Source organism: Puma concolor, chromosome A2 (assembly GCF_028749965.1).
Source record: "Puma concolor isolate L17-30 chromosome A2, mPumCon1.1.hap2, whole genome shotgun sequence".
Taxonomy (NCBI): domain Eukaryota; kingdom Metazoa; phylum Chordata; class Mammalia; order Carnivora; family Felidae; genus Puma; species Puma concolor.
The window spans coordinates 93,122,003-93,139,004 of NC_141668.1; the positions used below are offsets into that span (position 1 = coordinate 93,122,003).

The 17,002-nt window shown below is 37.0% G+C and overlaps 1 protein-coding gene and 1 pseudogene across 4 annotated transcripts in view; one reads left to right on the forward strand and one right to left on the reverse strand.

Moving 5' to 3' along the window:
* Nucleotides 1-17,002, reverse strand: part of COG5 (component of oligomeric golgi complex 5) — a 341,375-nt gene that overhangs the window by 296,610 nt on the left and 27,763 nt on the right. For all 4 annotated transcript variants that reach the window (XM_086696940.1, XM_086696941.1, XM_086696939.1 and 1 more), the window contains exon 6: nucleotides 6,766-6,886. In XM_086696940.1, coding sequence (XP_086553066.1) covers nucleotides 6,766-6,886 — 121 coding nt within the window. The remainder of the gene's footprint in view (nucleotides 1-6,765; nucleotides 6,887-17,002) is intronic.
* On the forward strand, nucleotides 11,347-11,934 carry LOC112866554 (small ribosomal subunit protein uS10-like; annotated as a pseudogene).

Below are 17,002 nucleotides of genomic sequence, written 5' to 3' on the forward strand. Positions count from 1 at the left end.
TGAGTTCGAGCCCCGCGTCAGGCTCTGGGCTGATGGCTCAGAGCCTGGAGCCTGTTTCCGATTCTGTGTCTCCCTCTCTCTCTGCCCCTCCCCCGTTCATGCTCTGTCTCTCTCTGTCCCAAAAATAAATAAATGTTGAAAAAAAATTTAAAAAAAATTTAAAAAAAAAAAAAAAAAAAAAAGACAAGTTTTCTTTACAGTTTGTGAGAGCTCCAATCACCCCTACCCGTGTATGAATCCCATGTTCCATTTCTTCCCAAAAGCTGTGAAAAGAATGCCTATCGATGGGAGGAGGAGCAGGAGAAATCATGAATCGTCTCTGCCTCAAACGAAGACTCACAAAAACTGGGCTATTATAGGAACCCCTAAGGACCATCCCTTTTTATTGTTTCTGATCTGTTGTTTGTTCTTCTTATGTATTTTTGTAAGTCAAATTAATACCTTCTTTAAAACAAGTCAGACAATAATATATCCATAACAATCATTAATTCAACTCTCACTGTTGGCATAATAAAGTTTCTAAGCCAGAAAAAGTGAGAAAGAAATAAACCCTGAATGGTGGTAACTTCACAAAGTAAATATTGGCTCTTGGTAGTCATGACTCTCAAAAACGTGCAGTAAATCTTAAGATAATAAAGAGATTCATTTTTTTTTTAACTTTCAAAAGCAAGGATCGAATACAAATAAGGAGAAATAAAATGTAAGGAATCAAAATGAAAACACAAGTAGAGAGGAAGTAGGTTCAAACTTTCTCAACAAGTCCAAGTAAACTAGTATACAAGAAAAGAACCATTTACCTAAATTCAAAATAATATAGATTACATCTTCCATGTTCTCTCTACATTTAAATATTCTAATTCAATGGGGCGCCTGGGTGGCGCAGTCGGCTAAGCGTCCGACTTCAGCCAGGTCACGATCTCGCGGTCCGTGAGTTCGAGCCCCGCGTCGGGCTCTGGGCTGATGGCTCGGAGCCTGGAGCCTGTTTCCGATTCTGTGTCTCCCTCTCTCTCTGCCCCTCCCCCGTTCATGCTCTGTCTCTCTCTGTCCCAAAAATAAATAAAAAACGTTGAAAAAAAATTTAAAAAAAAAAAAAAAAAAAATATTCTAATTCAATAGTATCCAGCAGAATTTTAACATTTGATAACACTAAAGGGAAGAGTACACTAGATTCCTCACCAATGACCTTATAATTGATAGGTCAAGATGTCTATATCATGGGTAGACGACCTCATTAATATTCCCAAGGAGAAACTAGAAAGTGCTAATGTTGAGCACTTTCCGGTTTCACCACTATAGCTTCAATTCAACATTGAAAAAGTACAAATGCATTCCACAGAATAAGGAAACCTGTTATTCAACCTGTCTCACTGTACTGATATTACAAGAACCTTTTCAATAGTTCTAAACGTAAGTGATTTCAAACACTAATTTTTAAAAAGGGGCCTTCCTCTGCCTCACAATCATAGCTTCCCAAACTGCTCAAAAAATTCTGAAAAGGGCTGCTTGGGTGGCTCAGTCAGTTAGGCCTACGACTTCAGCTCAGGTCGTGATCTCAAGATCATGGGATCAAGCTCCACATCAGGCTCTGTGCTGGCAGTGCAGAGCCTGCTTGGGATTCTCTCTCTCCCTCTCTGTCTCTCCCCTGCTAGCTCACTCTCTCAAAATAAACACTTTTTTTAAATTCTGAAAAGATATCAAGCTTATGAATTATGTAGAGACCCTGCTTTGATGGGCTAACAACAATTTTAAAAAAGTTGGTAACAGTATCAAAAATATGCTTTTAAGTATCTTATTTCACTCATGTTCCAAAAAATGTTACGAATTTGTAGTAAGGCCCATCTAAATCTGCATCTAGTCCAAAGACTCTTCTTGAAGAGAAGCCATAATTCAATATGATACAATTTAATCCTGAAACCTATATTAAGTAGTTTTTAAAACCATTAGATAATAGTCTGCATGAAAAGTTACAAGTATATCTGCACTAAAATCATTCTGCTTATTCTCTGTCAGCAAGACACTAACATAATTTTCATTTCCCTAATGCCTAATGATATTGAGAACCTTATACGCCTAGCTGCCATCCACGTATCTTTTTTGGTGAAGTGTCTGTACAAATCTTTTGCCTATTTTTTAATCACATTGTCTGTGTTCCTACCATCGTTCAAGAGTTTGCTATATATTCTGGACATGAGTCCTTGATCAAGTACATATTTTGCATGTATCTTCTCCTTGTCAATGGCTTGCCTTTCCATTTTTCAAACAGTATCCTTCAAAGAACAAAAGTTGTAAATTTTGATAAAATCTAATTTATCAGTTTTTGTGTGTGTGAATTGTGCTTTGAGTGATATATCTAAGAAATCATTTTCTAATTCAAAGTCACAAAAATGTTCTCTTGTGTTTCCTTCTAAATTTTCTATAGCTTTACATTTTACATTTAGGGCTGTGATCCATCTTCAGTTAATTTGTTTTATATGAAGTGAGGTAGGAATACAAGTTCACTGTTTTGCATACAGATATCCAATCGTGCCAACACCATTTATTGAAAAGATTTACCTCTTCTGTTGTTCATAGGAGTTTGGGTCTATTTCTGGCTCAACTATTTTGTTCCACTGATCTATTTGTCTATTGTTTTGTCTTGTTTACTATAAATTTTTGTAAGAAGTATTCAAATCAGGTAGGATTTATTCTCCAACTTTGTCGTCTTTTAAAAACTTTGTCTATCTGGATCCTTTGCATTTCCATATGATTTTTAAAATCAGCTTGTCGATTTCTAAATAAAAGCTTGCTGGAATTCAGATGATAATCATACTGGATTCATGTAGATCAATTTAGGGAAAATAGACATCTTAATAAACAGTATTAAGTCTTTCATTGCACGGACAGGGTTACTTTATTAATTTAGGTCTTCTTTTAATGTTCACAACATTTTCTAGTTCTCAGTCTATATAGGTCATAGGAATCTTTTGTCAAATTCAACCTAAGTGTTTCATACTTTTGATGCTATTATAAGTGCCATTTTTTGAATTTCAATTTCTAATTGCTTGTTAACAGTAAATTATATGGAAATAAAACTAATTTTTACAATAATCTTGTATCCTGAGATCTTGCTAAACTCCTTTAATAGTTCTAGCAAACTTTTTGTAAACTCAAAACAAGGTACCACTACATACCAATAAGAATGGCTAAAAATAACAAGACTTACTGTAACAAGTGTTGGCATGTGGAGGAAGCAGAATTTTCACACACTACTTGTAGGAATGTAAAATTTTACAACTACTTTGAAAAATTTATTAAACAGTTAAACACACGTCTACCATATGATCTAGCCATTCCGCTCCTACGTATTTATCAAAGAGAACTGAAAGCATATGTCCATACAAAGATTTCTATATATGAATGTTTATGGCAGCGTGATTTCTAATAGCCAAAAACTAGAAACAACCCAAATTTCCCATCACCAGGTGAATGGATAAACCAACTGTGGGATAGCTATACAATGTAATTCTACTCAGAAATAAAAAGGAATGAGCTATTGATATATACAACAACATACATAAATCTCAAAGTTAAGTTCACTAAAAGAAGCCACAAAAACACAAGCTATGATTTCATTTATATAAAATTCTCTGAAGTGCCAAGTAATCTATAGTGACAGAAAGAAGTTCAATAAATGCCTGAGGAACAACTGCCAAGGGGCATGAGGAAACTTTTGACAGTGATAGTTATGTTCATTACCTTGATCCTGGTGATGTTTCCTGTCAAAACTTACCAAATTGCACATTTTCAATGCGTGCAGTTGATTGTATGTCACTTAGACTTCAATTTAGAAAAAGAAGAGGTACTAGTATAACTGTCCCCAGGTTCCAGAATATACTTTTTAAATTGATACGTAATTCACAAACCATAAAAATCCAGCCTTTTAAAGTCCACAATTCAGAGGCTTTTCTGCATATTGATGAGGTTGTGCAACAACCACTGTTTAATTCCAGGACACTTTCATCACCACAAAGAGAAATCTGTATCCATTAGCAGTCACTCCACATTCCCTCTAGTCCCTCAAAATACAAAAAATTTCCAGATGACAATGAATTTCATCTGGTCTCTGCAATTCAACCCCCAAGACCTTTTAAGAGATTAGTTTTAAGTTAATTTCAATGGCCTGTAAACACTGCTACTCTTCATCATTTTATTCTTTCTAATGGGAATCAGAACCATACTGATACAGACAATAATAATTTCAGAGATGTTCCAATCATAAAATATCACTTAGTATATATGCGTAATTGTAATACTGATTGCCAAGTTATTACTTTCATTAAAATACTAATTCCAAATGTAGAAACTTTATCTTCCTCTTGGCTTCTCCTTATTATCAATGCCAGGGTTGGCCAAGACTGAGCTACAGTGGAGAATGATGAAAAGATGATGCCTTTGCAAATTCTGAATGGTACATAATCAGCAAAGCTTTAAAAAAAATTTAAATTAACACAACCCATTTTGAGAGAATTCCACCACGAACAATACTTTCTCAACAAATGCTCATCATTTAATATTTATAAAACTTTGGGTAAAGCCAATGCCTCATTGGAAGGATAATGGGTTTATGCTCTACATCAAACCAACTCAGAACATTATGATTGATACTTATGTCTATTTTTTTAAAAAGAATCCATCACCATTTGTATTATAGCATCTGTTGTCTCTAGAAAAAATGATAATCATAATCAAAATCTAGCAATTTTTTACAATGGAACAGTGTCAGTGATGACAAATATACATAATAAACCTTGAACTAATTTGTGCCTGTTTTTAATGATTCTATTATCCTACAGATTATTTTTGGAACAAAAAAATTAAATGTGATAAAGCAAAAATAAAAGCTGATACTAGAATTTTTACATTCCTACATTTAGCACATACTGTGGAAAAAAAATACCCAAGCGTTACTAATTGCTTAAAAATTAACTTTTTAATAGACTCTTAACTATTGAGAACAAACTGATGGTTATCAGAGGAGAAGTGGGGGAGGCAGGAAGAGGTAATAGGTGATGGGGATTAAGGAGCACTTGTCATGATGAGCACCAAGTGATATACGGATGTTAAATCACTGTACCATATACCCGAAACTAATTTAACACTTGTTAACTGGAATTTAAAAACTTGAAAAAAAAATTTAATTTTAATAAACATTAACTTTTTAAACAATGTATTCCAAGCATATTAAATCACAAGTTAACTATATTTCTAATGATGTGCCTAAACAATGTATTCAGGCATTGAAAATTGAAATGTTGAAGTATGAAGAATGTTATATTTCTTTTGTAAAAAATATGGAATAAGCATTACAACATGACTATGCAATTGAAATATCAAAGATAGAAGATTTCAAAAATAACATGTAATGCCTATCTTTCTGATATTATTTTCAAAGCACACCACCAACAGTAAGTAGACTCTTGATATCTGAATTGGATATCATCAAAGACCTCTGAACCTACAAAGGTACAAAATCACTAAACACATCCACTTCAGAAAAATTACTGGGTGCCCAATGAAAAGAAGAAAATGACAAAGCCTCATTAAAATGCAGGTGTGAGTTCTACATATACTCAGTACCTATTCAAAAATTTGCCTAAAATATTATGAACTATATCATCATGGACCTTGCAGCTTGTTAACAGTCCAAACCATGAATGTTAAACCCTTGAATGTCAAGAGTCTGTTCTAAATGCCTGAGAAAAGAATAAGCATATGAAGAAATGAATTCAATAAATTTTCTAGGCATAATGCCAACACAGGATCTGTCACCTAAAAAACAGCATTTATTCTACAGAAATGAAAATTAAGTTCACATGAAAACCTGTACACAAATGTTTATAGTAGCTTTATTCATCATTACCAAAAACTAGAAACAACATAAATTTCCTTCAATCTGTCAATCAACCAACTGTGGTACAACCACACAGTGATATTCCAACAAACACCAAGTTACAAACTATGGTATATACAAAAATTTGGATGAATCTCAGGGGTATTATGCTAAGTACAAAACACTAGCCTCAAAATGTCACATACTTTACTGTTTTTTTAAATTTTTTTTTAATATTTATTCATTTTTTGACAGAAAGTGAGTGGGGGAGGGGCAGAGACAGAGGGAGACACAGAATGTGAAGTAGGCTCCAGGCTCTCAACTAGACAGCACAGAGCTCGATGCAGGGCTTGAACTCACAGACCATGAGATCATGGCATGAGCCGAAGTAGGACACCCAACCGACTGAGCCACCCAGGTGCCCCTAAAATGTCACATACTTTATAATCCCATTTATTTAACATTCTCCTAAAAAGAAAACTAAACTGATGGAAAACTAATCAATGGTTGCCAAAGGGAGAGGGGGCAGGTGTGATTGTAAAGGGATAGCATGAGGGAATTTTGGGGGTGATGGAATTTATTCTATATCATGACTGTGCTGGCGGTTACATGAATCTATACATGTATTAAAATTCACATGCCTGTATACCAAAAAAAAAAAAAAAAGAAAAAAAAGGCCAATTTTACCATACAAGAATTAAAAAACTAAGCCGCATTTCTAAGAAATCAACTGATTTTACTCACTCATTTTGAAAAGTGTGACAAAGTTGTATATGGATAATTATTAAATAAATTTGTTCAATAATATTTGTTACGGGTGATAACAATAGTCAACAAATCAAGTGACTGAAAAATCTTAAAAACTCTACTAACTTTTTAATCAAAAAAGAACTTACCAAGTTCATTAAGACTCTGAGCAGCTTTTGTTATCTCTCTGCTTCCCCCTTGCAGTTGTCCTTGGAGTCTCTTAGTGAGATACAGGATGCGAACTATTCTCCGAAGCAAATCACAGGCAACCTGCACAAATATCACAATGCTGAGTAAGTATAGTCAATCCATTAAGTTTTATTACTATTATCATGTGAATCTCTCCATTCTTTCCATATGCTAAAGATTGATTCATGTCTTTTGTTTCCTATCCATCAGAAACCTAAAAACTCACAAGGTTTAGAAAGCATCATTTTAAAATAAAACTCCCAATTTACCCCATAAGAAGAGAATGGGGAATGAGGTGCTATAAAACTCGGGAACTCTTCTCTGGATCCTTGAGCAGTTTTAGTCTCCAGGCCAGTGGTTCTCAGTCTTCATACTAAATTCAAATTCAAAAAATTCCAAAGCCAAGGACATAGCCCTGGCCAATTAAATCAGAATCTCTAGAGGTGCATACTGAGCACCTGTATTTTTTTTTTAATTTTTTTTTTAATGTTTATTTTTGAGAGAAGGAGAGACAGACCATGAGCTGGGGAGAACCGGGGGGGGGGGGGGGGGGAGGGGGAGACACAGAATTTGAAGCAGGCTCCAGGCTCCAAGCTGTCAGCACAGAGCCCAACGCGGGGCTCGAACTCACGAACTGTGAGATCATGACCTGAGCTGAAGTCAGACGCTTAACCAACTGAGCCACCCAGGTGCACCACCTGTATTTTTCTTAAAGTTTATTTATTTTGAGAGAGTGAGTGAGCATGAGTGGGTAAGGGGCAGAGAGAGAGAATCCAAGCAGGCTCATGCTGTCAGCGAGGACGTGGGGCTCCATTCCAAGAACCATGAGATCAGGACCCCAGCCTAAATCAAAAGTCAGACACCTAACAGACTGAGCTACCCAGGCACCCCTCAGTATTTTTTTTAATATCCAATGTGCAACCAAGGTTGATAGCCACTGTGCTAGGACTGCTTAGCTTCCTACTACTGCCTCTTATTGTTTTCATCCTGGTTTCTCTTTTCTAGGTCCATAGGGGAACAAACATAACTTTTCCCAATTTCACCAGATCTTAAAGAATAAATATGCTCTACTTGAATTTTCTAATTTTTTTAAATCACTAATAACAAATTATAAAAGAGAGTTATTAAAACAAAACAAAAAACTGTCATATACATATACATTCACTTAACTATTTCTTTTTCATTACCAGACTAATGCTGGGTCTTTACATAACCAAGACTATGACATGAAATGAAGATCCAAGTATTTCAGGACACTCTATTACAGAAGCTGGCTCCAGAGCAATGCCCGAGGGAGAGACAGGAGAGGGAAGACTGATGGAATAGTAGATATGTAGTGACCTTTAGCATCAGTAGCGATAATGAAGAGAGACAGTTGATGCTGCCGGATCACCACCATCTTTATGACCCTCAAGCTGGTTGAGAAGAACATCTCCCATCTAAGGAGGAAAATCTCAACTGGAGGCAATAAGAATTAAAAGCACTAGGAAAACAGCTGAGACTCCAGCTATAAACACTGTTTTCTGAATGAAACACACACACCCCAGAACCACACACATACCCACACAACATACAAAGACACACAAACATATAATCAAAAGCATAATGCTTACAAACATGTAAGTCAAAGGCAACCAATTATTAAACCTGTTTACCTGAATGCTTTTCTCTGTAACTTTAGTCTAAAGTAATTATAATGATAAAAGAATGCCAAATAAGAATGTCCCTGGGGGCCCCTGGGTAGCTCAGTAAGCCTCCAACATCAGGTCATGATCTCACCTTTCCTTAGTTCGAGCCCTGTGTTTGGCTCTGTGCTGACAGCACAGAGCCTGCTTGGGATCCTCTGTGCCCACATCTCTCTCAGCCCCTCCCGCACTCACTTCTGTGCATGCATACAGGCACACCTTCTCTCTCAAAGATAAACATTAAAAAAATAAAATGTGTCCCTAGAAACTGGAAGATTTGCGCATCTTTATCTTTTAATTAAATTTTATTTATATTCTGAATAAGTAATATAAGCACATAATTCAAGATGCAAAAGAAAATTTAAAAAGTCACCTTCTTATCTCTATGTCCCAAATATGCACTTACCAAAAACAACCACTTATCAGTTTTTTCTTGCTTGTCAGAAGAGCATTTTTATTTTTTTTTTAATTTTTTTTTCAACGTTTTTTATTTATTTTTTTTGGGACAGAGAGAGACAGAGCATGAACGGGGGAGGGGCAGAGAGAGAGGGAGACACAGAATCGGAAACAGGCTCCAGGCTCCGAGCCATCAGCCCAGAGCCTGATGCGGGGCTCGAACTCACAGACCGCGAGATCGTGACCTGGCTGAAGTTGGACGCTTAACCGACTGCGCCACCCAGGTGCCCCAGAAGAGCATTTTTAAATGAACCATCTGGAATGCAGTATCCCTAATAATCATTCCTCTGGGATTCCAAATACTTCATGAGGAGAAATACCAGATCTTACTTTAGTCTAATCACCTAGAATCCCCCAGTACCTATCCCATAAAGGATATGCCCTCACACATGAAATCTTCGAGCTTATTTCTAATGCTTTTATTTTTAACCATACTTAATCTGTCACCAACTCTTATTGACCATTCTTCTGTTGCATAACCCAAAAGTTACATTACCTCTGGTCCTATAAGCATCACCTAATCCAAATCTTTACCACCTTCACCTTCACAATGTGGTCTACCAACTAGCTTTCCAGTCTCTTAACTGAAATCCATCCTGCTAGATTTAGCTTCTTAGAAACAGTTTTCAGCACTCCAGTCCCCTTTTTAATAAACTTCAATGGCTCTCTACTAACAGATTATGTTGAATCTTCTCACAACAGCATTTAATAAAATCCTCAGTCAAGAAGTCTTAGATAATCTATAAGGCATCAACTGTCAGCATTTCCTAATATAGTTGCCTCCACTCCAGACAATTTCCCTTCCTTATTTTTTATGTGGGACTTTTATAATCAAATACAATACCAACATATTATCAGCACTAAAAAGAACTAAGATATCAAGCCATGAAAAGACAGAGAGTAATGTCATATCAGTTAAGTGAAAGAAGCTAATCTAAAAAGGCTATAAGCATTAGTATCATTTCAACTACCTAAAATTCTGTAAAAGACAAAACTATGGAGAAAAGAAAAAGATCAGTGGCTGCCAAAGTTTAGAAGACTGACTACACAGAGTACACAAGATTTTTAGGGCACTGAAAATGCTCTGTATAAACACTATAATGATGGATATATGTCACTATACATTTATTCAAACCCACTGAATGTACACAAAGAGTGAACCCAGATGTAAATTATGGACTCTGGGAGATAATGATATGTCATTATAGGTTCAACAATTTTAACAAATGTACCACTCTGGTGGGGGATGGTGATTAAGGGGGAGGCATGCATGTTTAGGGGCAGGGAATATAGGAGATACCTCTATCTTCCTCTTACTTTTTTTTTTTAACTGTATTTGAGAGAGTGAGAAAGCGTACCCAAGCAGAGGAGGGGCAGTGAGAGAGGGAAACCAGGCAGGTTCCGGGCTGTCAGCACAGAGCCTGACACGGGGCTCGATCTCACCAACTGTGAGATCACAACCTGAGCTGAAATCAAGAGTCGGACACTTAACCAAATGAGCCACCCAGGAGCCCTGTTCCTCTTGCTTTTGCTGTGAACCTGCAAATGCTCTATAAAATAGTGCTTAAAATAAATACAGATATTACAAACACAGAAAACCATACACAGAAATTACAGCTAAATGAACCTGGAACCACCATGCAGAACAGAAGACAGGACCATGGAAATGACTACAGAAGCCCTCTAGGTACCCTATCCCAATCATGCCTTCGATCCATTGCCCTCTACTCTCCCATCTCAGCCAACAGAAATCACTAGTCTGGCTTTTGGGATAATCACTTCCTTGCTTTTCTTTGTGCTTTTATTACTGAAGTATATTTATCTATACACTAGCTTATATGCTATAGTTTAAACTTGCCCTTTTTTAAAATCTATATAGGTTCCCTCACCATCTTATTTTTTTCTTTGCAATCTGCTAAATATATTCAATCATCTGTCCTATACATTTTCCCACAGACTGGGTTTTGTTGAGAGCATTCCCACAGTGCAGTTTAACACGTTCTTCTGTCTTCCATATTTCCCATACATCAGTAGTTGGATGTAGGCAGCTTCATCAAACTCAACTGTAACATCTTAGGCAAACTCATCCCTTATGTAGTGGTGCATGTGCAACACGTGTATGATTTTTCTCTGTGTTGTTAGCAGTGATATTCAATGTGAAAATCCATTAAAACATAGAGATTATTCCAAAACCATCATTTTGCCTTTATTTATTAGCATATAAAATTTCTAACTTTATCCCACCTACTATTTGTTTACCTGGTGGTACTGTTCATTCAAAAAAAATAAACATAGATACTTGATTCTTTCTCGTGCTTTATCAGTTTTCAAAATTAGACGGCTTCCCTGCTCTTTGAGGAGGACAGGGTCACAACTCCAGGGGAGCTCTGGAGGCCCCACTCCTGCTCCTGCCTCACTGCTGTTCATTCTCGCCAAGGAACAAGTAGGTCAGGAAGCCATGCCACAGCCATGACTTTTAAAGACACCAGGAAGACGCCCGGGGAACCAGAGGTGGCAATTTGCCCAATTAGAATTACACTAGGGGTACCTGAGTGGCTCAGTCAGTTGAGAGTCAGACTTCAGCTCAGGTCATGATCTTGCAGTTTGTGAGTTCGAGCCCCTCATCAGGCTCCATGCTGACAGCTTGGAGCCTGGAGCCTGCTAACCAGGCACAATGTGCAATCTTTGGAGAAGTTATGTGCTGACTTCGTCAGAGGCACAAAGGAAAAGAATCTCAAAGTGAAAGGATAGTTTGGATACCTACCAAGACTCAAAATCACTGCAAGAAAAACTCCCTGTGGTAAAGATTCTAAGATTTGGGATCATTTTCAGATGACGATCATTGAAATAATGAGGCAAGTCATTGATTTGCACAGTCCTTCTGAGATTGTTAAACAGATTACTTCCATCAGTATTGAGCCAGGAGTTGAGGCTGAAGTCACTATTGCAGATGCTTAAATCAACTTTTTAATAAATTGATTATCAATTGTTTAAAAAAAAAAGATTACTTTCCTTATACCCACCAAAGATGAACAATTAGTGAGGTGTTTGTTTGTTTCAGCTATCAATACGAACACAGAGATTTAACCATAATAAAGGATACCAATCCACTGTAGCTTTTATCCTTGCAGAGGCTCGCTTTGTCCCTCTGTGGCCACTGCGAGCCTCTCAGGCTGACCAATTGTACCAATTTGCCTGAGACAGAAGTTTCCCAGAACCCTGGATTTTCTGTGCTAAAACTAGTATAGTTGGTCACCCCAGAGGCTTTGCAAAATCCTTTTGTTATGATTCATGTTAGCAGTGGTTGATAGCTTTTTAAAAAAATTTTTTTAATGTTTATTTATTTTTGAGAGGGAGACAGAGTGTGAGTGGGGGAGGAGCAGAGAGACAGGGAGACAGAATCTGAAGCAGGCTCCAGGCTCTGAGCTGTCAGCACAGAGCCTGATGTGGGGCTCGAACTCACGAACCATAAGATCATGACCTGAGCTGAAGTCGGACGCTTACCGACTGAGCCACCCAGGAGCCCTGGTTGATAGCTTCTTTGATATACAGTACAAAAATATTCCAGCATCATTTTATGTATTTCAACCCCACCTGGAATCAAAGATTTATCAAGGAAGCCCTGGTTTCCTTTAGAGGTCAACAGCTTTTCAAGAACACATTCTGGAAACTAAACTTGCTAATTTCTGTGACTTTTCAGCAGACATAGATAGGAAATGTCACAATCAAAATATCACATATTCATTGCTTTATTCCATAATATACATAAAACATTCTCAGATCAATATTATACGTATCTATGTACAAAAATATGTACATACGTAATGTATATATAAAAATAAAATTAAAATCCCTCATGAATTTACACTGATAATTCCAATTAATGGGGCACCTGGGTGGTTCAGTCAGTTAAACGTCTGACTTCGGCTCAGGTCATGATCTCAGTTTGTGGGTTTGAGCACTGCATCAGGCTCTGTGCTGACAGCTCAGAACCTGGAGCCTGCTTCAGATTCTGTGTCTCCCTCTCTCTCTGCCCCTCCCCTGCTCGTGCTCTCTCAAAAAAATAAACAGTAAAAAAAAATTTTTTTTTAAATCAGGAGCACAGGGCATTTGCTTAATCTTCTTACATCTGTACATTATTTCTTCCACACGGATACTTCTAGCTCTCAAAGATGTAAGACATAACAGAATTAGAATAATTTAACATTATCCATTTGCTTTGCTGCACAACATACAGAAAACATTATCTCAATACACAACCAACGACACAAATATGACAGCTGAAGACAGTTCTTAAAACCTGTTTTGCACATGTGCTCCCTACATTTTTTCTTACAATTTTTATTTATCAAAACATACAGCCATGACATACTATACTCCCATCAATAGCCTTCATTTAATATTAGCTCCTATGCTCATCACCTGTCTTACGTTGGTACTTCTCTAGTCATTCTGATTGTCTCAAACACACTATCAGATTCCTAAGGAAAGAGAGGAACAATCTTCCCTGCATTCGTATGTGGATGGCTATCTCTATACTTGAAAATCAGTTTGGCAGGTCTACCAATTACCTATCACTGCACCAAAAACCAGTTCAAAACTTAGTGGTTTAAAATGATTTCTTATGTCTCACAATTCTGTGGGTCAGGAATTTAGGCAGGGTTCAAATGCTGCATGTGGGATCAGCTGGGATTACTCAGTCGCTGCACCCAGCTAGCAATGAGGCTGGTTTGGAGAGTACTAGAAGGCTTCACTCAAATGTCTGACGTCTTAGGCTTCTGTACCTATCGTCTCTGCATGTTTGCCTCCAGCTGCCTCTCAGCACAGTGGTCTCCTGTAGTGGGATGTCTTACTGGCTTTCCCCAAGCAGAAACAGAAGCTGCTGCGCCCCCTGGAGGCTAGATCTAGAACTAACACAAAAACACTCCCCCAGCACACGTTTTTTAGTTTTGCTCTAGTAGCTGCTGTTTTTACAGTATTTGGGGACACTGGCATTTTATGTTGCTGTTATCTTCCCTCTTCCTTCCTTCCTGGCATATTCACTTTTTTGGCAGATAATTACACAGCCAGTTAAACAAGTCATCATCTATACAAGTAGATCAAATTTTTAACAGGACCCTACTGAAGTATATGAAAACCATGTACCGATAAAACATAAGCACACAGAGAAAATGTTTGTCAGATGATTTCTTCCTTCTTAGTTTGAACATTTTCTTAAGCTTTCTTACTTATATAATTTCAAAGTTAAAAATTTTAATTAAAAACGTTCCAGTGAAAAGCTAATATATGTGTATGACTTAAAAAATTAAAAAGTAAAACGATAAAAAGTTAAAAAATAAATTGAAAAGATAAAAATGTTATATAATAGGTATGTGAATTATATCTCAACAAAGCTGTCATACTGAAAGTTAAAAAAACTCATTTTCTTATATAATTTTAAAATTTTTAAAATTTAAATACTCTATGTAAGAGATAATAAGCTCTTCAAAATTTCTTTCTGAAAAACTCTGAAGCAGTTCATAAGCTAACAATGTTACTAAAATGAGCTAAGATGGATGATTCTTGGGGTGATAATTAAATTCAACTCATGTATTCATGTATACAGATGAAGTCAGAAGGCTCTGTTTGGAGAAGGAAAAGGCTTCTGTAAAGAGTGAAATGGGGATAAAAAGCAAAGGGAATTAAATGTAAGTAAAAGTACTTTCTCCTAATTGACAGAACAATCATAGTGATTTTATGTTCAAGGCAGAAACAACTTTGTAGCTCTTTCTTTGTTGCTTTCTTATACCACATGCATTTAAATGAATTAGGAGCTCAAGGAATAAAAAGATTAAACAGGAACATTAAAGTTTCCCCAATGTTCAAAACAGAAATGACCAAAGTGAACAGAAAATGGTTAAAACATAATAAGCTTCCAAAGAGGGCTTACATTTCAAAATAGTTTTTATTTATTTATTTTTTATTTTAGAGAGAGAGTGCACAAGGTAGGGGAAGGGGGGAGAAAGATGGGAGGGGGAGACAGAGAGAGAGAGAGAGAGAGGGAGGGAGGGAGAATCCCAAGCAGGCTCCATGTCCAGTGCAGAGCCTAACCTGGGCCCAATCCTATGACCCTGGGATCATGACCAGAGCCAAATTTAAGAGTCATATGCTCAACTGAGCCACCCAGGCACCCCAGACTTCAAAATAGTTCTAAAGACAACAAATTTCTAAGATGAATTTCCTTCCTAAGGTAAGCCTGCATATCAGTTAATCCCAGAAAAATTAAATACTGGAAATAAAGATACCAAAATGTACATAGCGTATTTTTCTTTACTTTCCCTTCCTTTCTTCCTTTGTAATATTTTGGCCAAAGGTATTCAACTTAGTTGTCCCTCTTGTATAGTATTTTTTACAGTAAGGGTGAAGAAAATTAGGGCTAATATTTAATAATAAAAATAAAGTGTTTATCTTATTTTTTTTAATTTTTTATGTTTATTTTTGAGAGAGACAGAGGGCGAGTGGAGGAGGGGCAGAGAGAGAGAGGAGACACAGGATCAGAAGCAGGCTCCAGGCTCTGAGCTGTCTGCACAGAGCCGACGCAGGGCTCGAACTCACGAACTGTTCAGATCATGACTTGAGCCCAAGTCAGCACTTAACCGAATGAGCCACCCAGGCACCCCTAAAGTGTTTATCTCAAACACAAAAATCCTGACCTCTCATGCTTCTGTAACCATAAAAAATAAAAACATTCAGGGTGCCTGGGCAGCTCAGTCGGTTAAGCATCCAACTTTGGCTCAGGTCATGATCTCACGGTTCGTGGGTTTGAAGCCTGCATCCGGCTCCGTGCTGACAGCTCAGAGCCTAGAGCCTGCTTCAGATTCTGTGTCTCCCTCTCTCTCTGCCCTTCCCCTGCTCACACTCTGTCTCTCTCTCAAAATATAAACATTAAAAAAAAAAATCTAGATTAAAAGAAATAAAATAAAAAATAAAAGCATTATGAAAGAGTTCTGTATTTTAGAGCTGGAAGAGAATGTACAGATCCACTCTAAACTTTCATCATAAAAAAAATGCACCACCATTACCACCACAACAAAAATGGTAATCACCTGAGGTGGTTAGCCAAGCTTATTGTGGTAATCATCTCACAACATATGCATGTTATCAAGTCATCACGTTATACACTTTAAACTTACACAGTGTTATATGTCAATTATATCTCAATAAAACAGGGGTCAAAAGACACTAAAGTTCACTTACTATCATGTGGCTGGGTGATGAAGACTAGCAGGCAGGCCTCCTAACTCCTAGTCCACTACACTTCATCTGTACTTACAAAGCCGAGTTTGTTCTTGATTTTTACCTCCAGCTAGCTTCTGGAACACAGGAACTAGATTATTTAGCTTTTTTTATATATTCTACAGAATCAAAAGCAAAGAATACTAAATTTAGAGAACGAAATCTTCTTTCACAGTCTTAACACTGCTGCACACTGGCTCCAGCAAGTAACTTTCAGAACCTCGGTTTATTTGTCCATAAAATGATCAGATATACAACTTTTTTTTTTTAATTTTTTAATGTTTATTTATCTTTGAGAGAGAGACAGAGAGAGAGCAAGGGACAGACAGAGAGAAAGGGAGACACAGAATCTGAAGCAGGCTCCAGGCTCTGAACTATCAGCACAGAGCCCGACGCAGGCCCCTAACTCACCGACCATGAGATTATGACCTGAGCAGAAGTTGGGCATTTAACCAACTGAGCCACCCATGCACCCTGAGATATGTAACTTCTAAACACAATTATTGTAACAGTCAAATGATTCAGAATACTTTAAAGTTTTCATTAATTATAAAATCCTGCATAAACATGAAATTTTCTTTATCACTTATAGCTAGCTAAGAGGCAAACATAAATAGGTTCTTAAAACTTACTGCCCAAAGAGTGTATTAACCACAGGGGAAAAAAAGAAATGCATGATTCTGACAGGTTTAAGATCTGGAGTCAAAAGCAAGGATTTTAATAGAAAAATTAAATTTTAATTCATTGCCTACAATTACACATAAATCTACCATCCTTACAT